Below are 25,789 nucleotides of genomic sequence, written 5' to 3' on the forward strand. Positions count from 1 at the left end.
AAAAAAACGTGGTTGTACTAAAATTTGGCAATTTGGTACCCCTAAAAGGGAACGAGGTGGACCGCCCAAATTTATCATAATACATGTTAGGGTCCAGTACTATAATACCAAATATATAAAATGAGCAATTTCTAAAATTTAAGGGGTGGGCCAAAGTACCCCTCCCGGGGTGCACAAATGTACCTATGTCTTATGATAGGGAATAGACCCCTATACATAACCATATAACCATATAGGATAATAACACCTCATCAAACGCGATAAATTAGGTGAAAAGACCAAACACGTGGTTGTACTAAAATTTGGTAATTTTGTACCCATGAAAGGGAACAAGGTGGACCACCCAAATTTATAGTGATACATACTAGGGTTCTATACTATTATACCAAATGTTTAAATTGGGCAATTTCTAAAAATAAAGGGGTGGGCCAAGGTACCCCTCCCAAATTTTTAAAGGGGTGCACCAATATACCCATGTCTTATGATAGGGAATGAACACCTATACATTACCATATAACCATATAAGGTAATAGGACCTCATCCAAGGGGATAACTTAGGTCAAAACCAAACACGTGGTACTACGTATTGCTTACGTTTATATTTTGGCAATTTTGTACCCCTAAAAGGGAACGAGGTGGACCATCCAAATTTATCATAATACATATTAGGGTCCTATACTATAATACCCAATGTTTAAATAGGGCAATTTCTAAAATTTAAGGGGTGGGCCAAGGTACCCCTCCCAAATTTTTCAAGGGGTGCATTAATTTACACATATGTTATGAAAGGGAATGGACCCCTGTATACGCCCATATAACTATATAAGGTAATAACACCTCATCAAAGGGGATAAATTAGGTCAAAAACCCCCGAAATTTGAATTTTTGGCAATTTTTTACCCATAAAAGGGAACGACATAGACACCCAATACTGATAGGGGTACATACTATGGTCCTAGGCTACCACACCAAATTTTTAGATTTGGCAATTTCCAAAATTTAAGGGGGGTGGTCCTATGTACCCCTGCCAAAATTTAGAGGGTGGGCCATGGTACCCCTGCCAAAATTTAGAGGGGGTGGTCCTATGTACCCCTAGGTCATTGACCCCGTTCCAAGGTCATTGACCTTTCACCCCGGTCATAAAAGAGAGTGAGGATGAGTCATTCGGGCGAACGGGGGGGCCTACTACTCTGATTGACCAACCTAAATGCTTAAATTTTTCATTGATCTTCAGAAATAAATCAACACAATAAAAATCGTTTGTATGGTCGAAGTAGCATAATTTGCGGCCATTGTTAGCTGGGTATATTTGTGTGTATTTTTAGTAAAAAGAGAAAAAAGGGAAAATAGAGGGAAAAAAGAAATGAATGAAACAAATATAGTTGGCACTTCGTTTAATATAGCTAAATTAATCTTATCACATAACTTCTGTCAAAATTGGACATTCAAAATACTAGGGAAAAATTTGATATGCAAAAGGAAAATTTTGTGTCAGTTGAGGGATTTTTTTAAATATGGAATCCTACGAACACTGCTACACAGTTGTAACTAATGCATTATTTCCTCCATAGATGGCACTATATGCCCTAATCTTATTGGGCCTTATGCAGAGTCATTCTGACCCGTGATTAGTGCCATACTGAAGAGTTCGACTAACACATATTACCTGCACTAGTCAGGCATTTAGTGTGACGCTAATCATGTGTCGAAACGACTCTTCATAAGGTCCATTAATACTAGTGGTCAGGCTGGAAATTCACTATCAGGCTGAAAATTTTTCAAACTAACTTTAAGATTAGTGTATTAAGTTTTGAGTCGTTCTTTGGCATTGAATTTTATAAATCTACATACAGTATCTCCGATGGAAAGAAAATTGTACAAGTTTTACACACTTGTCATTTGGAGAAATAAAAAATAAAATGTAAATATACCGCATATGGTTTGTTTCCTAAAGAAACAACAAGTTTGATTATTATATAATACGAATTCGATATTTCATTAAAAACCAAATACTTTACCATGCTTGCCAACCATACGATAATTTATCGTGACTTACGATAATTTAATCCGTAATGCTATTTCTGGTGATGCCCTTTTGATAGTAGGTGAATACTGTATATGAATACCCACCCTTTTCTGTAGTTTCTCAATGTGCAAATAAATTACAGAAGTGTATTAAATAATTATAAAACCAAGACACTGTGGTTTTTAACAGTCATTCCCGATAAACATAAATCAATGACTACTTGAGAATTTTCAAATGGCGACCCTGCATCCATGATTTAAATTCAATTATGTTTATGAGAAAGAATAAATATTGTTGTTGAGAGTAGTGTTGATAAGGATTTTAAAAAGCGACGCGTATTTGGAGTTTGAAACTGAAGATTACTAGGAAAGTTTATTATATATTATTGCTATTACTACTAGTGTTATATCTGTTTTTACAATTCACACGTCCTCAATGAATATACGAGTTTTTTTGTAATACACGATAATTTTAAAGACGAAAATCGTTAATTTTGTTCTCTGAGATTGCCAGCTCTGTACCTTACCTAAATCATGGAAAATAGTACATGTGTTGGAATAATTTCATCAATTAGGAAATCAGAAAGATTTTACAATCTCTCTTTCTTTTTTTAAAAAATAAAAATTACTATTTATTTTGGTTGCATTTTTATGATATTCACAAAATAATAACATGTGTACACATTTCACATAATATTTAATTTCAGATAGTTGGTGTAGTGCATATTTGCTGCATATGCTAAATATATATGACAAGCAGAAGGAGGTTCATTTCTATATATCGAAATCGGGATAGAAAAGCATTCTGGAGCTGTTTGAACCACTAACTATTTTAGGTGTATCATCCAAAGCTTATAAAAACATTAAGAATTCGCACAGGAAATTGCATAAGAAACGTTTCAGGAGAACGGACTTAGCGTTTTTTTTTTTTTTTTTTTTTTTTTGTTTTGTTTTAACCAAATTGTCAGTTTAATCATTTCTTGTTACTGCTTGAATTTCACGAGGATCCTTCAAACTAGAAATGATTTGAAATAACAAGAGGTCCGAAATTCGATTTTTAAATATGTGCTGAAATTGCGAGAAACCCTGTCTTTTGTTTCTTCTGCACAAAGGTGGGACAAAAAGCAATAAATGAAAAGTAAAAAAACTTGTAAGAAGATAACATTCTATTATATTGTTGTAAATTGAAAGTAGGTAGAGTTACAGAAGATTCGACGAAGTGAGAAGTTTTGAAAACAAGGATCTAAGGAAACATTTGGAGGTAGGGGAAATGACAAAGACTATGTAGATTAACTTATTGTTATTTCTAATATAAATTTATACTTTATGTGGGATTCGAACCACATTAGCTCCCATTAGGAATCGTTCCAAGGTCTCCTGCGCCAAAGGGACGTAAGAATATACCCCCTAATGATGCTAACTTAAAGTAATTGAATAAGGAAGTTTAAGATAAACTAGAAATGTTCGTGCAAGGGGAAGTTATTAGAAATCCATAGTTTAATAGTCGGGTAGTTTTTTTACAAAAATTTTTTTGGTCAGACTAGAAGAAACTGGAGGAATAATATAAAACATATGCTGAAATATAATACTCACTTCATTGGATTGGCAGAACAAAATTCAAAAAGGATCATTTTCTTACAACGACATTAAATCTTCGTATTTAGTAAATAACTTAATACAGTTTTTGTTATGACAGCAAAATTCCAATAAAAATCATCTTAAAAATCTACCTTAGTGATTTGCTACGAACTGCCAGTTTAAGTCCAACAAGATCGTTCCAGTCCAAGTCCGAAACTTTGGTGACATAATTCTCTTTGGCTAAGTCATCAAGTGTTAAGTAGCTGGGATCAACAAGATCAGTCTGTAAAACAAAATTTTAACATAACATTCTTTTTTATCATATAAAATAAATCAAACCACTGTAAATAAGTTGAAGTTATCAATCCGGTTTCGTTTTCTACTTGTAAGATATTTAATAATCATTAATAACTAATATTAGACCCTAAATAACCAGCAATGCTAGTATTATGGAAACATAAGAAATACTTTTTCCTCGAACTTCTCCGTTGATTGCAGTTTTGATTGAATTTACTGCTTCCAGAAAAAGACTTACTTTTAAGTTGGTTTTCGCCAGTTTATCTTTGATCGATTTCGGCGACATCTATTGGGAATAATTGTTAAGCTTATATGGAAACGCACCCCGATTTCTCATGACAATATAGGGTGTTCGGAATGGGACTGATGGTTTTTAAAAGTGTACACTTTTAATATGGTCAGAGATACAGAAAAAGAAAACATTCATATTGAAGGAAAGCTCAAAAACTTTTTTCAGCAAATTTTCATACTTGAACAACTGCTGGTGATGGAGCTATAGTACTCGCGCCAAGTCGTGAAGCTTGACCTAGATCTACCGATTTCACCACCCAATAGAACGCGAAGGTGTGTTCCGGTCGTCAACCCCCACCCATCAGATTTTGTCAGTGTTTTCTCTCGCGCTACACGAAAAACATCTCCCGAGAGTGCAGTGTTGTCGGATTGGCGAATAATTGTTTTTTTTTTTTTCGTTATATTTTCGTTGTTACTATTTGTGTTATTGTTACCATTTTAGAATAGTTGTTAGAGTAGTTAATGTTGTGCAGTGTTATTACTGGTAATTTTTAAATTTTATATATATATATATATATGTGTGTGTGTGTGTGTGTGTGTGTGTGTGTGTAATTTTTAAATGTTATATATATATATATATATATATATATATATACTCGTTTACTATGTCTTCAAAGTTTGGCAACATTATTGATGAATTTCAGCTGTTTGACGTTTCCCAAAGCGTGCGCTCGGGAAGCGGCTCGACGAATTTATACCAAAGTTTTCCGATGTGTTGGAGCTCAAGAAAAATATTTCTGTGATTGGTTTAGAGCTCAGGCTTCACGACTCGGCGCGAGTACTATATTGGTACATCGCGAACTGAATTGTAAGTTTTACAGCAGATTCTGGAAGTGCCCCCGTTTTAATTCAATGAACAGCAGCGATGTCGGGTGCATGTAAGTAAAAGTTTTATCACGATAATTTCAAAGTTTCCTTTTCATTGTTTTCAAGAACTGCATAATGTAAACAAATCCTTAACACACCTTTTGATGCACTGAAACATCAGCTCTGTTGCCAATTCAGAATGTTAATTTATGAAAACCATGTTTTCCCTTACAGAGGCCTCATCCGATTAGTTATCGTTGGAAATGAAAAATTCTTTTTTCCATTCCATAGTTTCCAAGCTACTCTAATTATACACACTGAAAATTAACAACAGAACATCTATACGTATGAGTTATGAGTCAATTTACGTGACTTGCAAAAAAAATTAATTTACACCTTCGGTTGCATCTGGCAACACTGTGTGGTTCCTAATGTACCGGTACTTCAATCATTGCTCCCCAGTTTAAAAATATATGCATGAAAAAGGTTTCATTTTGTTATTACCATTATTTGTGTACCACTTATGGTTCTAAAGTTCTACTCTCCCAAACTCCGGGTTGCATTGTATATTGGACACGCTGTGTATATATACAATTAGAAATGCCTTTTCTAAGACGAAGGGAATTCTATCTCTCTCGCCTCTGATTTCAGCTCCAAACAAGAAGAGTGATATTCAAGTTTCAATGAAAATACACGCTATAAGGGTTGTTCGTACAATTTCTAGATTGATTTTGTAAATAATGACAATTTCGTTGCCATAGTGTTAACATCGCTTTGTAGATGCTCATTTCCCTGGCTGTTTACGACAAATGGAGTCACATAGGCGTTGTAATACAATTGTGTATACAAGCTTATTAACTGTGTAGTCACCTGGAGCAAACTCGTGTTGCACATCCCATTTCAAAAAGCACAAACACTAGTCCTTTCATCCGGGATTGGACTTTTCTAGCCTTTCCGGGACTAGGGGAATCCATGTGACTTAACGGATCTCTTTAGTCATTAATCGTTTTCTGTGGTGATAATTGCTCAGAATGACGGAGTGTTGCCGGTTGTTCCTTCCAGTTCCCTGGTAGCCCTTTGGAGATCCTATGGTACAATTTGTACCATACGGGTGTTTCATGGTACATTGCGTTATAACTCTCCTATTTGAGCTTTTTCGTCCGTTTTTTTCAAGTTCAGAGACATTGTAGAAGACCTTACGTATGGTTTCACACCTTCCTGCGTCGAGACATAGGAGGTGATAACGTCATAATTCTAAACTATATATTTTCATTTATTAAGCCTATGTTCATTATTTTTGGCGGGCTTATTTTTGCACGTAGAAGATTCCAATTTTGCACATACATTCGGTCCACCAAGTAGTATTTACCAGACCTTTTTGCAGATTTCTCCGTTAAAACAGGGAGGATCCAGAGGGGCAAAAAGTTGAAAAAAGGGATATTTTTACCCAAAAATCCCTTTCTTCGGGATTGTCCCTCCTTAGATACATGATGGAGACTTGCGAATGATACCTCCTGAGAGGCAGTTCTTTTCTAAAGAGAATGATTGGCGGATTATAGTTCTAGGGTAATTAGGGATGTCTAAGGGAATTTTTTAAAAAATATCCTTCTGTATACGGGAATATTGGACATTGTTGGTATGTATATTTTTTGGCGGGCTTACTTTTGCACCTAGAAGATTGAAATTGGGCATAAACATTCAGCCTACCTAGTAGTATTTATCAGATTTTTTCAGATCTCTGCGTTAAAACAGGGTGGTCCAGAGAGGCTAAAAGTTGAAAAAAGGGATATTTAGACCAAAAAATCCCTTTGTTCGGGATTTGCCCGCCTTAGATACACAATGAAGACACGTGAGTCACACCATCTGAAATGCAGTTCTATTCTGAAGAGAATGATTGGCGGATTATAATCCTAGGGTAATTAGGGATGTGTCAGGGAATTTCTATCAAAATATACTTCTGTATAGGGGAATATGAGACATTGTCGGTATATATATATTTGGGCGGGCTTATTTTTGCACCTAGCAGATTGAAATTGTGCAGAAACATTCAGTCCACCGAGTAGTATTTAACAGATTTTTTCATATTTCTGCGTTAAAACAGGGGGGTCCAGAGGGTCTAAAATTTGAAAAAGGGATATTTAGACCCAAAAATTCCCTTTTTTCGGGAATTTCCCGCCTTAGATACATGATGGAGACATGTGAATGGTACCGCATGAAAGGCAGTACTATTCTGAAGAGAATGATTAGTGGATTATAGTCCTAGGGTAAATAGAGATGTTTCAGGAAATTTTTTACCTGAGATCATGGTGTTTTGCGATAATTTGGGGCATTGTGGGAATTGTTATAAAATTTCTCCAGCTCTTAGTATTTGAGATAGAAACTTGAAATTTGGCACACACATTCAGTATACCAAGTACTATTTATCAGATTTTTTGAGATCTCTACGTTCGCACAGGGCCGTTCCAGAGGGACCCAAAGTGTGAACAAAAATTCCCTCCGAAATTTTTCCTTTTTCATCATTTTTCCCTCTCCTGGTATATGGTATGAGCATGCAAGTGGTATCAAATCCGGCTCCATTTGAAGAGAATGAGGTATGAACCATGATCCTAGGATAAATAGTGACGATGCAGTAGCTGCTTGACTGAAAGTCTAAAAAATACCCCAAAAACCCCGGATCCCGAAAGGGCTTGTGGTGGCACGAGAGTTCTTTGGGTTTTATGTGAGAATCCCCGACACGAATTTCAACATACACATTATTCTTGAGTCTTCGTGTAAGAGTTGTTGACACAAGTCCAGAAATGGTCGAGAGCCAAAAAGAATAAAGAACAAAATACAATAGTTGAAATGCTCTTTAGTAGGACATTAATGATGATGACAATGTTTAAATCTAATAACTCATCTAGCGAAAGATTATTGAAAAAGTGTATTAATTGCAGATACCAATTTTCGATTAATAGTAATCAACGTGAAAGAGGAAGTGATTGATTCTTGACACTTCCGGTTTGACTGCAGAGTTAAGAGAAAAGATGATACCTATTCTTAGAACGCTAATACGAGTCCTAAAAAACTGCTTTTGCTATGTCTTATCTATTTGTGCACCATGTGGATCAATATTGAAACCTGAAATTTTACTGGATTTATATTACTTTTGGTTTGATAAAGAATTGAGAGTGCAGATTAAATGACTTCTCGAGGCGCTTAATCAATGTCAGAAATCCAGTTCTTGTATTGGATTCCATTATCGTTTTTCCCTCTATAGTAATGAATGTTAAAACGGGAAATCTATTATTATTTTTTTTTATCATTTCCGGTTTAAATGTCACCTCTATCAAACGAACTCGGTTACCAAATTTTGAGCCAGTACATTCTGGTCAAAACTAATGGTAACCTATCAAGTACTTATTCAGTTTGAACTTAGGAGGGAGTATACCTATGTAGGATAACTGTAAAATTTCATCACTCTACGTGCACTCCTTTTGTGTTAAAATACAAAGTTTTCAGTAGCCCTTCCTAGAGCGAATATATAAGAGATAAACTAAACTCCTGAAAATTGTTTTAAGTAGTAGCGGAAATATATGATTCTTGAATTGTCCATTTCATGTCTGTAAACTCCTGAATGATTTTGGATTTTTCCATTATAGGAAGGAAGCGGGAAGGATAAATATCTTCCAGAAATAACTCCTTATATTTGTGAATCATACAACTGAAGGAAGAAATAACAAAATTACCTTTTTATGCACTCTATTGTATTCTTCATTGTATATCCTAGGTCCTTCCTTCATGTGAGCAGGCCGTTCTTTCGTGCCATGAAGGTACAAAGTAAATTTCCCAACAGACCCATAATTTGTAGCTGAACCACTCTGAAAGAAAATAAAATGGAGCAACTAATTACAAGAAATTAAAAAAAAATGGATCAAAAGATTTCGATAAAAAGAAATACTTTAAAACAATTTTGAAAAGAATAGGTGACAGGAGAAACTATTTTAAGAACTTGCAGGATTTATCACTTACATTGTTAATTAAACTACATAATTTGTAAACTAATAAAAATGTAATTAATTTTGGAAAGGTAAGAAAATTATAGTATTATTTGATTGTTCATCTTATGATTGATCGTAGTAGGCACAGAGTGAAAACTACACAGGGAAGAAATAATTTAATATTAATTCTTCTGCCACAATTATTGGCATCACCTGTACTTATTTAATGTTTTGAGCATTATTTTTTCAAATTGAGTTTAAGCAGTTGTTAAGGCAATATTTTTAACTGTTTAGAATTCACTAATGCGGCCCTTTGTAAGCCCTTATAAATACAGCTAATTAGTAATGATTTTTTTTCATAGGATACTTATAATTGTCTACATCATCAACATTCTAAAAGCTCTTGATGACACGAGGCTAATTTCTCAAAGAAAGATTAATTTTAGAAAGGAAATGGAATGTATCAATTGGAAAAGGCAGGAAATCTATCAAACATAATTTTCATATTTTTCTTAACAAGGTACATTCGCGAAGTGTCCCCTGGGGATTCGTGTAAAATTGAATCAAATGCAAAGTTCTCCGCGACCTATTGTGTATTGTACTAATTTTAGCGACCCATACCAGTAATTTCCATATTTATGGGCCTTATCCAGAATTCAATCATACACTACTATAACGCTCGGTCAAAAAAATTGCTTTTAATTATCTTTAAATGTAATTGGAATGAATGTGGGTATATGCAAAACAAATTGGGTCAAGTACTGCTTCTCTGATACATGTTACCCTCCCCCGGCCGCCGTATTGGATCCCTCATATTTGATTCAACTTTCGTTTTTTCCAAATGGGAATATGTGTAAGTGATACATCAAAGTCATATACAATTTTCACGGAAATTCACCGGTGTAGTGAATTTTACCGTATCTTGTACCGCTTAGAAGGTATTACATGTTAAATTCCTCCAGGCACTTCGCGAATAGACATTGCACAGTAATACCAGTTACGCTTATGTTTTTGATCTTGACAAATCAAAATAACTTCTAACCTGAAAAATACTGTAGGTATAAAGAAACTCTGTACAACGTTGGTGTCATAATTTTATTACATTTCTGTGAGTGCTTGTTATTACTTCCATGTTATACGTATATTATAACAAGGAAGTATTGTATTACGGTCAAAATGCCTAATGTAAATCCACATGTGACCAGATCTGGATGAAGACCTACAATTTCCTTATTAACGTATGTATGTCTGTATCATCGTTCAGAGAATATTTCGTCAACGATAAATCACGTAAAAGATAAAATATACACACTAGGCCTAGCACAAATTTCTATATGCTTTAATATTCGGGTAATTCCTGGCATGTAACATACAATACCTTGCAAACAGTACAAGCTACGGTAAAACTCACAATACCAGTGAATTTCCGAGAAAAGTTTACATGAATTTGATGTGCCACTTGTATATATTCCCATTTGAAAAACCTAAAGTTGAATCCAATATGACGGATACAAGATGGCGGCCGAGGTGAGTAACATGTGTCAGAGAAGCAGTACTTTACCCAATTTGTTTTGCATATGCCCTCATTCACGTCCAATTACATCCAGAGAAACTTAAAGCAATATTGTGTTGGAGTGTTATAGTAGTGTATGATTGAATTTTGGATATATGAAGCCCCATAAATATGGAAATTTCCGGTATGGACCGCTAAAATAGTACAATACATACTGGGCCACGGATAACTTTACATTTTAATCGATTTTACACGAATCCCGAAGGGACACTTTGCGAATGTACCTTGTAAGACACATCACTCTCCAGAAATGATGGACAGTTACCGAAGATTAGTCACTTACTGAAATATGAGTTTTGTGTTTAAAAGATCTTGATCAATAGCTATTATTCAATTCCAAATCATATTCCTATTATAAAGAATGGAACTTAGTATACTTCTGGTTTTCCGACGACCCGGAAAATTGTATCCCACTTCTTCCTTCGACATTAAGACAGAGGGAGGCTTTTTTTGTATGAAGGCGATTAATTTGAGTTTACCTTACATTCATTCATATCTACTAACAAGAACTGATAGTTTCAATGAAACTGAAGGCGGTCGAATTGGACTGTGCTGAACCTTCTTATCATCTCCGTACTATAGCTATGAAATATGAACAAAATTGCCTGAGTCGCTTTTGAGAAAGTCGTTCCGGAAAAACACCTCCAACACTAAACGATCCGTTGTGAATTTTTTAATGAAACGTGACTTATATCATTTTGTAGTTTTGTTAATAAAAGATTTATTTAGAAATTTATGAACAACATTCATATATTTACGCTATGAGGAAAAGACAGTTGCATCATCATGGACAAAAGTATGTAGAGCATGAGAGCGCGTCTTACGCAAATAATGCTAAATTGCATCATAATTTATGATGAAAGACTTATTTTGACGAGAGATTGAAGATTGGATTGGTTTTAAGTTTAGCGTGCCGTCCAACAGCGGAGCTATATGAGACGTGGACCTACAGGTTAATGTGGGTTCCAAACTACATGAGCTGTTGCCAGAATCGAATCCAAGTCTCGCACGAAAAGGCGCGTACACTAATCACATAGTCATGATGGAGCTCTAGAGATTAAAGCGTAGAAGGTCTATGTGATTAAGGCTCAGATTTGCAGTATCAGCTCAATACCATTTCTGAAAAAGAGTCGGGCCCCTGTTACGCGAATTATTATCCGATACGTTAAGCTAACTACTGAAATATATAGTCTACAGTAACAGTGTATATCGTCTTAATTTTTGAAAATCTCCTCTGCATCCTATTTGTCAGAGTATTTATCGCCGGACATGATATGTAGAAAAACGTATAGTTTTAGATGTAACATTCAATAATCAAAGCAATAAGAGAGTGGGGAACTCCTTTACCAAACAGATAAGAGACGGGAAGAAAACTCAAAAAATGTAAATATTTAAAAAATATCCAGGAGAGGCCCGAATATGGTTAAAATTGCCATGTAATTTCTCTTTCTTTTCTGTTACCTTATTATATTTATTTAAGCAATCTAACTTCTCCATTACAGGAGTACGAGATAAAAGGGAACCTATAAAATCATCCGTCATCCAAAATTTAAATCAGAAAAATATTATTTCCTTTTCAAGTAGAATTTTGAACCCACGTCACACTTGTTAATATTTTTGTACACCAGCTCTTGCTGGGAAGGAGTCCCAAGAATAGATTAGATTTACGGTTATATTTCTCTAGTAGACTGGAGGAGTAGTCTATAGCGCTTATCGGACCCAATGTTAACCTTATGGAAGAAAAGGGGAGGTAATCAAAACAATAGGAAGACAATATTGGCTATATAGATGAATGCAGAGTAGTGGGGGAACATCCGTTGATATAATGTAACAGGATGTGAAAAACAACCCCAGGTGGATTAGATTCAATTGAATTGAAGAGGAAATATGAGAGAGAGAGAGAGAGAGAGATGTAGGGAGAAAGAGAACCTTTATACTTTGTGTGATTGATAATTGCTGTTTAGTGAAGCATGTATGAGATGTTTTGGCTCTAAGAGAGTTCCAATTATATTCTTATATATTAACCTATAGAAACATGTAATGATGCATGAAAAGAGAGCTTGTGTTTACAAGACCCAAGAGAGTATATATATATATATATATATATATATATATATATATATATATATATATATATATGTGTGTGTGTGTGTGTGTGTGTGTGTGTGTGTGTTGAAAAATCATGAGACTACCAATGCATCCTGTTTACGGGAATAAGACTATATTTTTTCTACTTTTAGAAGAGACAATTCTTTTTTCTTTTTGCTGTAAAAAGAGGGGGGAGAGCATTTGTGTTCTTGTTTGGTAATTTGACCATGGGAACGATTTGTAGCAGCTGGGGATTACACAAACCACAGGGCTTTAACTTGAAAAAAAAAGTATGAGGGAAGAGAGGTGAGGGAATCTCCGTGTTTAAAAACGTGTGGTTATGGAGAACTTCCATGTAAATTGTAATGTTGCATTTAGTTATTATTAAATTAATCTAGAAAAAAAGAGAATATGAATAAACTATATTGACGAAGCCCGGAATCGAACCAACGTATTGTAGCTGAACGGAGTGAATGTATTTTGTTTGTTATGAAGGTAAACCCATAACGATTTAAATGTTGTGAGTGGAATACAAATTATATGCTAGCAAAACGAAACATGGAACCTTTATATTAGAGTTACATAAATGAAAATAAATTTTATTGTATAAGAAGTTTATCCTATGAAAAGATAAACAAACCCGAATGGATAATGACTAATCATAGATTTGTGAAACAAGAGAGATAATTAGTTTCATTAACATATCTAAGAATAGATTGCGTGAAACCTGTACTCATTTAATAAATGAAATGAAATATTACAATTTTTGAGGCATGTTAGGTTAGGATTTAGATTTTGAGCTTTTAACATTTAAGGACATTTAACACTGCACGTTTGAGGACTCCTCGGCGAGAACACAATTCGTGGAAAGGGAAGGATAAAAGGATTTGGGGAAGCGGTCTGGGACCTATAAGTTAGGTATCACCCCAGGCATTTGCACGGTGTGAATGAGAAAAACCCTCTATTAGGACAACTGCCATGAGAAAGATTTTACACCTTTTCGATCGAGTGTTGTTTCCACCGGGAATCGAACCTGTGAATTATACATGAGTACACACGATAATGATGAGATACATGATATGGTGGTATTATGAAAATGGGAGCCATAAGAAAAACCAACGCATATGGATCATGTCCAGCACGAAGTTTAATTGGCGGGAGCTGGAATCGAACCAGGGACCGCTTGCACCGACGTCAAGAGCAATAGCGATTACACTTTTTTGACCGAGTGCCCCACTGGTAATTGAAGCAATGAGCGCTTGCACCGAAGGCAAGAGCATTAGCGATTATGCTACGTGGTCTCAATTATGTATAGGCAAACGAAAATCATGGAGTGAATCTTGTTTGTTATCGGGAATCGAAGTATGGATATCATGCTTAATATGTAGCTATTGTATGAATGATGTAAGGTATAGAGATATTTTTTGTACAAGTTCTAAATTGAAAAACTTACTTGAAAAAAAATCCAAGCTTGTGAACAGCTGGTATAGACAGGCGATGTTTACAACCACCGTATCTTGTTGACCCTCCCACTAACAGATTGCAACTGTGAATTTTGTTGTTGTGAAGGAAGGAAGACCTTTGTTTACTCATGTGTGCGGTAATGTATTTAGAGAAAAATCAGGTTTTCTGCTTGGTTGACACTGGTATGGATTTAGAGGAAAAGGTATCAGATGATATTTTTTTCTTTTATTGTGTGCAGTGGGATGGGATTTAACAATTACTGTGTTTTAAAGGAACAGGTATGCTTATTTGCACAAGCTAAAGACGATATTTTTGTACTTAATTTTGAGACGATTTTAAGAAGAAAAAAAGAAGAGAAGAAGAAGAAGATAATTTATCCTCGAAGTTAGCGTGGGTTATGTTATATATATATATATATATATATATATATATATATATATATATATATATATATATATATATATAAACAAGTTTTAAAGAACTGACGCATTTTGCTTCTAAGTGTTGGTATCTGAAGTTGCTTATTGATACGTGTGCTGCAGTTTGATAAGAAATTTTTTTCAACATTACTTATATTGAAAGGTACGTTGATTTCTGTTTTTCTTAATTATATACATATGGAAATAAAACTCTGCTTGTCTTTTTAAATGTTTAATATTCATTTTAATAAGATGAGATTTAACTAAATTATTGAGAAAATGATAAATATTCATTTTAATAAGATAAGATTTAACTAAATTATCGAGAAAATTGATAAATATGCATATTAGTAATATTATCGAGAAAATGTTAATTATTCATTTTAATAAGATGAGATTTAATTTATCTTTGCGAAATGATAACTTTAACCTGAGAATTATTAATAGTTGAGTTTTAAGAGAAAAAGTATTGCCTACAAAATATGAATATTAGCATCACAATGTAACATTTTCTTTTGTTATTATTCAATATTTTTATTCAAATATAATAATAAATTGTGTTTCTTTTTTAGCTTAATTCCCACGGCGGACTATTTGCAGGGTTTGCGGTGTTTCGAACGATTTTCAGTGAAGATTGAAAAGTATCAGGTAAGGAAATATTTACTCTTTCGATCAATTTATTATCACAATAAAAATAATAATATGCAGATAAACAAATCATTTAGTTGGAATGTTTGTTTTGTTTCGTTTCGATAATTTACGGGCATTTGAAGATAAATATTGTTGAAACGACATATAAATTTATCAGGTGTAGCAGTGCTTTGAGCAAAGGGGTTACACAAATCATGGTTTTAAAACGGAATTTAAATTTGTTTGCTTGTTTAACAACTAGTCCAAATGAGACGGGGAACCTCAGTATATTCGAAACTTCCTACTAAGAATTGAATTATTTTTAGGATCATTTCTTATCGGTTCACAATCATATTTATTTGACGGATCACAACGTTGCTGTTCTGATGAGATTCCAAACAGGATAAATAAATAAGGAGTATACACAACAAACCGCGAACTTACGATTATAACTGAGCGAAAGTTATTGTTGGATAGGGTTGGGGAAATTAGATTTCGTAAAGTATACTGTTTGAAATTGATTTTTGTTTTAGTAAACGAGGGAAAAGATACGACGTGGAATATGCATGTTGCGGGTGTCGATGTTCAAAGTTTAATATTGGAGATTTATTTGTCACGTACACGGAAAATTTTATAAATATTCGTCTTATTAGAATAGATATGGGATCTTAGAAACAATGGTGTTACATAGAAAGTATTTCTGTTTTCTTGAATACTACAAGAAACGATTAGGAATGTTGTAGCAAGATACGTTTTATGGGAATTGATATATTTGTAGCAGACTAAAGAGCGGTGTAAAGTTAGTATGGTATTCTGTATAAAGTTTGAAAATATATAAGCGATTAGCTCTGGGTACATACGTATATGATTGGATTTATTTTTGTATGTGTGTATGTAATTGTGAACGTATTCTGGGCGCACAGCTCTTATACGTGTTATGTGAAAACTTTTAAGATGAATAAAAACGTTAGATTAAATATGTGAGAAAAGATAGGGGAGGGGGAACTTACCACATTTTATAAAATAATCCAAACCTGAGGTTTCTTATAAATCTGTTTAAATAATTGGCGTGAGCTAGGTTTGAACCTGGGACCCCATCCAGTAAAGCTACATGAAATATTTTTTTAATTTTCGTTACGATATGGCATATATAGATGCTTTTTTGTAGTTTTAAAAAGTATGAGGAACATTAGAAAATTCATGTCCATGATATGGATTATCAGTAAAATAGTACGGTATCAAAAACATATACAGTTGATAGCTAGAGAGAGAGAGAGAGAGAGAGAGAGAGAGAGAGAAAGAAAGAAAGAGATGATAATACTGAACTTTGTGACATGTAACTTGAAGAGAAATACTTTATATATATTTTTACGAAATTTTTACTAATATATGTAGAAATTAATTTTTGGTGGGGTCCATGAAAAGTTTTAAAAATTATTTTTGATTGAATGAATATACCTATGAGGACTTGAACAAGAGATCGTTCACAGAAAAGGCGAGAACGTTATTGAATACATTAACTAATTTACTCAAAATACAATAATTTTGCTGAATTTCTTTGGAAGAATTGTTTCCTCTATTAACATAATGATTTAGTTAGAGTAATAAGTAAGTTGATCAAACATATGATTTGAAAAGTACTATGCTGTGATATTAAATAGAAATGTTGGTTAGACATACGTTTGGGTTAATTTTTGGAACATACTTTGAATTTTTTGTAAAAGCGATTTTCTACTGTTGATACATATGTAGCTTAAACTATTATTATTATTATTTATATTTTTTAGTGTTGAAATAAAGGGTATAGGAACAAATCTTGTGAAAGACTGACGGACACACTCAGAAGTTTTTTTTTGTCGGAGGAGCATAATAAATGTGTATATACGGAGAAATTAGATTACAGAAAAGAATAGAAATTACATCCTTTTATTTTTTTTAGGATACTGAAGATTAGAGTTTTTTATCGATGGGAAATATTATTATTGTATTCTGGCTGTTAAAATCAAATTCTTATTAATGTAATTCTAATTAATCAGGTTTGACCACACAGAATTGGGAAAAAGCAGAGAAAAGGTTGAAATCTGCATAGTCCCTAAGTGCTAGGCAACCCAATATGCTTCAGTGCGTTGTTGTAGTATCTAATCTGAAGGAGAACATTCACTAGAAAGAAATCAATTGAATACACTATAAATAAAATGTTTATTATTACTCCAACATAAGATTTGATATCTGAAAAGCTGATGATATTTTTAAAATTGTTTCATTTGAGTTACAAAAAACATATACGTTTTCGTTGACGACTATATGAAAGACATATATGTAATTTGGTTAGGTGTGAACTAGATTTATATTACAGCATTGCTAATATATATATATATATATATATATATATATATATATATATATATATATATATATATATATATATTGTAGAAATAAACCGCGGATATATATATATATATATATATATATATATATATATATTAAGTTTAGGCTATCCATCGCGTTCATGAAAGCTGAAAAATTCACGAGCAAAATGATTAATGATTTTTATTTAACGTCCCTTTGAGCAGCGAGACGTGGCCCTATGTTGAATACGTACCGTCCCCGCCGGAATCGAACACGGGTCTCCCACGCCAAAGACTATGAGCAAAATGTTTGTATACCACACGATGCTAGTGGGATTAAACTTAAACACCAGAGGTGAACGATTATGTCATTATTACTATTTGTAAAAAGTTCGGTTATAATATAAGAAAACGAAAAAAAACTGTGTTTTGATTTTTAGGCTGGATTAAATCTTAGATTATACTACTGTTGAGAACCGTATTTACCTCATTTGTGAGTATTAAAGAGAATAAATACTACAACTCATGTAAATTACTTGTATAATTTGTAGCATAACTTTACGACAGAACTTTAAGAAATTGATTAATACATCTGAAATATAGTTTGATCTTTACAAGGAGATATATTACTCATGTTTTAAAATAAACTTATCGATAAAAAAGAACTTATGAATGTATATCTTTTGTTTTAGGAGAATGTGTGATCATGAAATTTCGCCATCTACATCATCTGGGGATTGTTCAATGTGTCGCCCTACTGTAGACGAGGTGCCGTTGCAATACAAAACATGCAACGAGGAACAGTGTGTGCTAATGCGAATTGACCCGACAATGCCACATTCCCCTCAAAACAGATGGGAGTGCAACTGGGACTTAATAGATGCTGCATTAGAGGGTTGCGAAGGAGGGGTTAATTCTTGTGCACAGGAAAAGAAGAAAAAGAGAAAAGTGTGTCAAAAGAGGGAGGATGAAAAACAAGAAGAAGCGTTGTGGGCTCTCTTCCCATTGGAAGAGGAGGAGGCCAAAAGAATTATTATGACTGAAAAAAATTGAGGCCCTGGAGCGACGTCTGCGGTTAAAAAAACGAAGACTGTAATTCTGTAAAATGTAATATATATTCATATATACAAATATACATATATAATTAAAGTTGTATCGAGAAATTAAAAGCAAAGTGTATTTTTTCTCCATTTTTATTCAAATTATGATTTTTTAGCAAGAGCATTGGTATTTTGAGACATGAACTTATATTTACAATATTGACATTATTATTCAAATAATATTCTCTGATCGTGAATCAGTTACAATGTACATTGAAAAAACTAGTAGTTTGTCTGACACAGACATTAAAAGTGAGAAGAAAATATTTTTATTTACAGCCTCTAATAGATCTTAAAGGTAAGTAATTTTGAAAATCCTGTAATAGAATCAACAGACATACGCAGAAGAACAGGATGACCAATTATAATGATTGAACTATATAACATGTTGCCTTACAGCTAACATAGAATTTGAACCGTTGAAGTTAGATTTTTTTCATTCCAAAATTATTATTATTATTATTATTATTATTATTATTATTATTATTATTATTATTATTATTATTATTATTATTATTATTATTATTATTATTATTATTATTGCTGTTTTGATTTGCATACATATGAAACCTAAGTCGAATTATAGGTAACTCAACACAGAGAATTGTTTGCTAATATACATTAAATGTCTAGTTAATGATATGTAGAACAAGACACAGTGATTTCAATTAGAAGCTTAATACTGACAAATTAAATTCAAACATAAGATAGGATTATGATTTAAAGGCGATGAAAAATGTAGAATTTGGATAACGATTGATCATCTTACGTAAAAGTATAATCTATTTCTTTTGTGGTAAGTTTGAAACAGGTTTTCATGTTCTTTTACAAAGAGAGAGCGTACGCACAAGTTGTTCTTGTTCTTAGAACTGGTACAATTTCGTTTATTCCCCACTCACTTGGGTTCCAGCAAAATGAGAAAGATTTTCGTTCTCCCTATCCACCAGTTAACAAGAAATATATACATGTTTCAACTATGAAAAAATTCAAGGAATAGATGCAACACTGGTTTTTACCTGAACCTTTACCCCACAACGTGCATAGTGGCCAACGGAGAGTGGGGGTGGACAAGGTTTTTAGAACTTTGTAAGTATATATCAATGGGTCATTCATTCTTTTTGAGGAAAAGGAAAGTGAACATTTCTTAAAAAATTAGTCTTTTTTGAGTAGGGGAACTTATAAGATTAGGGCTCTAAAATATAGCATTCAACACGAAAAATTACACTGGTTTTTAGAGATAGCTTGGTGTACAAAGAAAGCAAATGGAACATAAGCTGTCTTATTAGAAAATAAGGTCTATTTTCTGTTAAAAGAACACGAAGAGATATGAATAATGAAAAGAAAAAAGCCATAATCTTCGTGTTTCATAAATACAAATTTTGATTAGTACAAGCTGATCCACACAGTGGAGCTGTTTTTTCAATAATAATAACAAGTATGTAAATGTATATATTAGATATTTATTCTATGAGTTGGGGGTGTCATGGAGAATTCGGGCTTGTATTATAAACTAATCTTCGGAGGTAGTAATTTTCATAAAATTACGATAAGACACTGCCTTCATTTTAATTAAGTTGAGTTGAATTTAGTTTAGCACGCCTTTTGAACAGCGAGACGAAGACCTAGTTATTGTTATGAAATCCAAACCGTTTTGCCGGGAAATGAACCCAGGTTTCCTACGCTATCCGCTTAGCGATGGAGGAGCTCTTTTTAAAGTCATTTAAATATGAGCGCACACACAAAAATAATGGTTGCTGAATTAGACTAACGTAGCATCCCTTTCAGCACCACGATACTATGAGACGTGGACCTACATACATACATAAAGTGTTCGAGTAATTAATTACGAGAGGTTAAAAGAATCGATCTAATTAAAATTCCACCGGGAATCGAATTATTTATAGGCTCACATTTTGAGGTAACATGATGTGTTCAACCTCGGAGTTTGAGTAACAAACGATCCAACTAAAATTCCAAACGAAACAATAGAATAAAAGATACGAGAGGTTATATTGTTGAATTGCATATATAACACGTTTGGATTATTCTATGGGCGCCATGTTACAGTTTTTACTACACACCATTTTCTTCCTCTGAACCGTGTTCCTACTGGATGCTCTTGAAATGAAATGAAATATTTTAGTTTAACGTCCAACAATTATGCGCTATAAGCTAAGGAAGACTGATAATTAAGACAAGTGGCTCTTTTATATTGCTTCGCTGTACACAGAAAGCTAAGAAAGTGGGAGAAAACGAAATCTTGAGTTTTATGTCCCACGATTATGCTTGGTAGGTTAAATGAGAGACGTTGCTCTCATGAAATGGTAGAATAAAGAAAGTGGGAGGAAGCTTACATACATCTTGATTGGTGGGGGACCGGGATCAAACCCGGGACCTGAAACAGTAAAACTACAATGAAATCATAAGTTTTACGTCCCACGATTATGCTTGATAGGCTAAATGAGAGACGTTGCTCTCATGAAATGGTGGAATAAAGAAAGTAAGAGGCAGCTCACGTATATTTTGATTGGTGGTGGACCGGGATCAAACCCGGGACCTGAAACAGTAAAACTACAATGAAATCATAAGTTTTACGTCCCACGATTATGCTTGATAGGCTAAATGAGAGACGTTGCTCTCATGAAATGGTGGAATAAAGAAAGTGGGAGGAAGCTCACGTACATCTTGAATGGTGGTGGACCGGGATCGAATCCGGGACCTGAAAGAGTAAAACTACAATGAAATCATAAGTTTTACGTCCCACGATTATGTTTGATAGGCTAAATGAGAGACGTTGCTCTCATGAAATGGTGGAATAAAGAAAGTAAGAGGCAGCTTACATATATTTTGATTGGTGGGGGACCGGGATCAAACCCGGAACCTGAAACAGTAAAACTACAATGAAATCATGAGTTTTACGTCCCACGATTATGATGGCTAGGTTAAAGGAGAGACGTTGCTCTCATAAAATGATGGAAAGAAGAATATGTTTGGTAGGTTAAATGAGAGACGTTGCTCTCATAAAATGGTAGAATGAAGAAGAAAGAGGAGAACACCATAGTGTTTTGTTTATTACAATTTATATAATAATTCAAACATACGATGTGTCATGAAATATTTGATTGGGGTGTATCAATAGAAAATGAACGGTTTGCCATTGAGCAAACAGCACCAAAGCTGAAAGTTCTACCAAAGCTGTAGTACAATGTAACTTTAAAATAATATTAAATGGAGGGTTTGTAAATCATTATGAAATATTTTATTACAGAGTGAACGGAAACAGTGTACCACTGACTCATTGCTGTGAAAAAATTCAAAGATGGATCAAATCATCACAGGGTCACCATAGTGTTATAATAAACCTTAACTACTAGAACTAAACACTCTTTCATTGCAATCATACATCAAAGAGAAATTTCTTATTGTGTGTCATGGAATTATTAAGTTTAAAATCGTATCTGTTGTTTTCAAATGTGTGAAAAGGTATCAAGAATTAAACCAAAATAAATTTTAGATGCCCTAGAGACAAATGAGATGTCCATATTAAATTGAGTTTCATTAGGGACACCAATGAATTTCAGATAGAGCTTTTGAAATTTTAGGGGACATTCAATGTAAATAAGAAACTAAAATAATGATTAGATATTCATATAGAACAAACAAAGAAACACACACAGAGAGAGAGAGAAACATAAAAAAATGTATGATAGATGGAGAGAAACAGAGATAAAACTGACTCTATCATTAGGGTTGTGTGCTCATGGTGTAACATTAGAATATTTTACAAGTGTTCTCTTGAAAAAAACACAAGAGTTAGCTCATATTGTTGCTATCCAAAGATATGTATGTAAAATTACTTATTCATCAGACTGATATGAAGGAGGTAAATTGTACTAGTAGTGCAATAATTAGATATACCTATAGAGGTCAAAATGATGTCTACGGGAAAAAGATTTCAAAACTGAAAATTTACTTTTAGTATAAAACCCTGAAATGTATGAACAGAACACATAATACTTTAAAATATACATATTTAAATGTACAAATGATATTACTACTACGAACTAAAAATAAGATATATGAGTAGAATTTCAAGTACAGGATATATGCATAAACATTTATCGATAGACATTTGTCTTCATTTATTTATATATATTGTTCTCTATAATTCTTATAAAGTTGGACTTACCAAATATCGTTTCAGGAAACATCTGAATATCAATGTGCGAAAATTAAATATGGCGGGGAAATGATAAAATATTTTTCTCGGTAAACGTATGAGGCATTACCGTTTCTACAAATAACAGTAGACCGAAAAGTTTTGATGTTTACCGCACAAAAACATGCATGGTACTGACAATTATAACTATATAGGCGACGCTGATGAAAAAGATTAAGATTTTTTCCGTATAATAACTCTAAATATTCATAAATCGTTAACTATTGATTGTAGAACAAAACGGCCTAGAGAAATGGATTTGTCAGGTCAAAATCTATATAGAAAGACACCCTACACGATAAACTTGAACAATTTTTATTTTTTTCGATTTCTTACAAGGGAAGGGGGCGGACTGGTATTACGTTTTACGGTAAACTATTGGTCGTAGAAACAAAAGAAAAGTATTTTCTTGAAGGATAGAACCTAAGGAACACTACAATTTCAGTTAGAACAATGCAACTTGAAAATAATTTTAAATAGGCGTAGCTCCTAAACCATTAATCGTAGGACAAAATGGACTACAGAAATCGATTTATCAGGTCAAAATCTATATAGAAAGACACCTTACATGATAAACTTGAACAATTTTTTGGAAGGCTAACAGTGGCGGCTCGTTATGTAAGGGGTGTCACATTACATTTTTGGCTTTTTACGGCAAATTATTGGTCGTAGAAACAAAATAAAAGTATTTTCTTGATCGTTAGGACCTACCGAACACTACTATGCAGGTTAGAACAATGCAACTTGAAAATAATTTTAAATGAGCATATCTCGTAAACTAATGATCGTAGGATAAAATGGATTACAGAAATCGATTTGTCAGGTCAAAATCTATACAGAAAGACACCCTACATGATAAACTTGAACAATTTTTATTTTTTTCGAATTCTTACAAGGGAAGGGGGCGGACTGGTATTACGTTTTACGGTAAACTAATGGTCGTAGAAAGTAAAGAAAGGTATTTTCTTAAAAGTTAGGACCTACCGAACATTACTATATAGGTTAGAACATTGTAAATTGAAAATAAAAATTTAATGAATTTGCATAAACAATATGGCGTCGATTTTTTTTGAAACTTTGGAAATATTCTTATTAGAGGTTATATTTTTATATAAATAGATAAAATGAATGATATTACTAAAATAAATACCATTTTCGCGCATTTTTACCGCGACCGGTGCGCGCCGCGCGGTATTTGCGCCCGGAAAAAGTTTCGCGACGCGGGACGCGTAAAATATTACCGCCCGGAAACTGCGCGGGGTATTGCCGGTTATAAAAACAAACAACACTCGGTAACTTGCTATGATACATGTACACACACGCACAGTCTTATACACACTAATATCAATGTTATGTGTACAGATGGCGTTGTTTAAAGAAACAAACATGGCGGTTGGATTTTAATGTGTTTTACATGCATTAATGATATACAGTATATGTATGACGGCTAGCATTTAGTATATGCTATATAAGGGTGCATGGTGAACGGATTAGGTAGTAGATAACAGTTAATAAATGTAAGCATTTCCTACTGTACATTTTGGTAAACATAAACAATAGGTAGAACATAAAAATTTACCGCTTTTTCATATTTTTTTCTGGACTTGGTACATTGATTTGCAGTATAGTATTGAGGTACACATGCATGTCTTGATTGTTCTCTTTTCTGTTTTTTTCCCTATCTTTCTGTGCTTGCTATGTTGATTTATAGTATACTCTTTGAATATCCATAATACAAATGTATGGTTCATTTCTGGTTTTTCGTATCTTTCTGTGCTTCCTTTGCTGATTTGCAGTATAGTCTTTGAATATCTTTAGTACAAATGTATGGTTCATTTCTGGTTTTTTTCGTATCTTTCTATGATTGCTATGCTGATTTTCAGTATGGTCTTTGAAAATCCTTAGTATGATTTCAGTGTTCTCATTTCTCTTTTTTCGTATCTTTCTATGCTTGCTATGCTGGTTTTCAGTATACTCTTTGAATATCTTTAGTACAAATGTATGCCTTCACGATTCTGTTTTTTCGTATCTTTCTATGCTTCTTATGTTCATTTGCAGTATAGTCTTTGAATATCCTTAGTATGATTTCAGTGTTCTCTTTGTTAATTTTTTTCGTATCTTTCTGTGCTTGCTATGATGATTTTCACTATAGTCTTAGCATTGAAGTACAAATGTATGCCTTCACGATTCTGTTTTTTGGTATCTTTCTATGCTTCTTATGTTCATTTGCAGTATAGTCTTTGAATATCCTTAGTATGATTTCAGTGTTCTCTTTGTTAATTTTTTTCGTATTTTTCTGTGGTTGCTATGATGATTTTCACTATAGTCTTAGCATTGAAGTATAAATGTTCAACATCCTCTCATTTTAAAATACATAATCAATTTATTTGACGGTTCACAGCGTTGCTGTTCTGAGCTTCCATACGAAGCGAATTATTTATAAGTTGGAAACGCAGTTTCTCTTTATGAGATTGCTTAGCATGCGATCCGTAAAAATAACTTGTTCTTGCGACTAATTTATTAGGAGAATGGTCTTGTGATAAAATGTTGCAAGGATAACATTTGAAAATTTTCCATGCTACAATACAATAAGATGTTGCTCTCCAATGGGTAATACACTTTGTACCTCATATTGTAACGCCTATGGGTAACTTAAAAAATTTTTCTGGAGTATCAACACTTACAAATTGCAAAAAATCTATTAGCTGTTCCCATATAGCGATTTAAGAAACCGGGGTTCGATTAAATAATAATATTTTTCCCGTTAACTGAATGCATTCATGTTCATAATAGTCTGCAATATATTTCTCTTTGTCTTCTTTAGTTTCTACACCAATTGGGAAACCCTGAAGATTCCTGTTTCATTTTTAGGAATGAATTCACATAATCTTTAAACAAACTAATCGAATAATTTGAATTCCAAGCTGTAAAGCTACATATGGATCAAAGGTTACTAGTGATGACACATTC

General features: G+C 33.4%; 1 protein-coding gene across 1 annotated transcript in view; it reads right to left on the minus strand.

Annotated features, from left to right (window-relative positions):
- The window catches only part of LOC145666348 (neuroendocrine convertase 1-like), a 351,242-nt gene that overhangs the window by 13,381 nt on the left and 312,072 nt on the right, over positions 1-25,789 (minus strand). The window contains exons 13-14 of the mRNA XM_081733482.1: positions 8,727-8,858; positions 3,756-3,886 (exon numbers count right to left, since the gene is read on the minus strand). Coding sequence (XP_081589608.1) covers positions 3,756-3,886; positions 8,727-8,858 — 263 coding nt within the window. The remainder of the gene's footprint in view (positions 1-3,755; positions 3,887-8,726; positions 8,859-25,789) is intronic.

The sequence above is a fragment of the Thermobia domestica genome, chromosome 12, assembly GCF_964235325.1.
Source record: "Thermobia domestica chromosome 12, izTheDome1.hap1.1, whole genome shotgun sequence".
NCBI lineage: Eukaryota > Metazoa > Arthropoda > Insecta > Zygentoma > Lepismatidae > Thermobia > Thermobia domestica.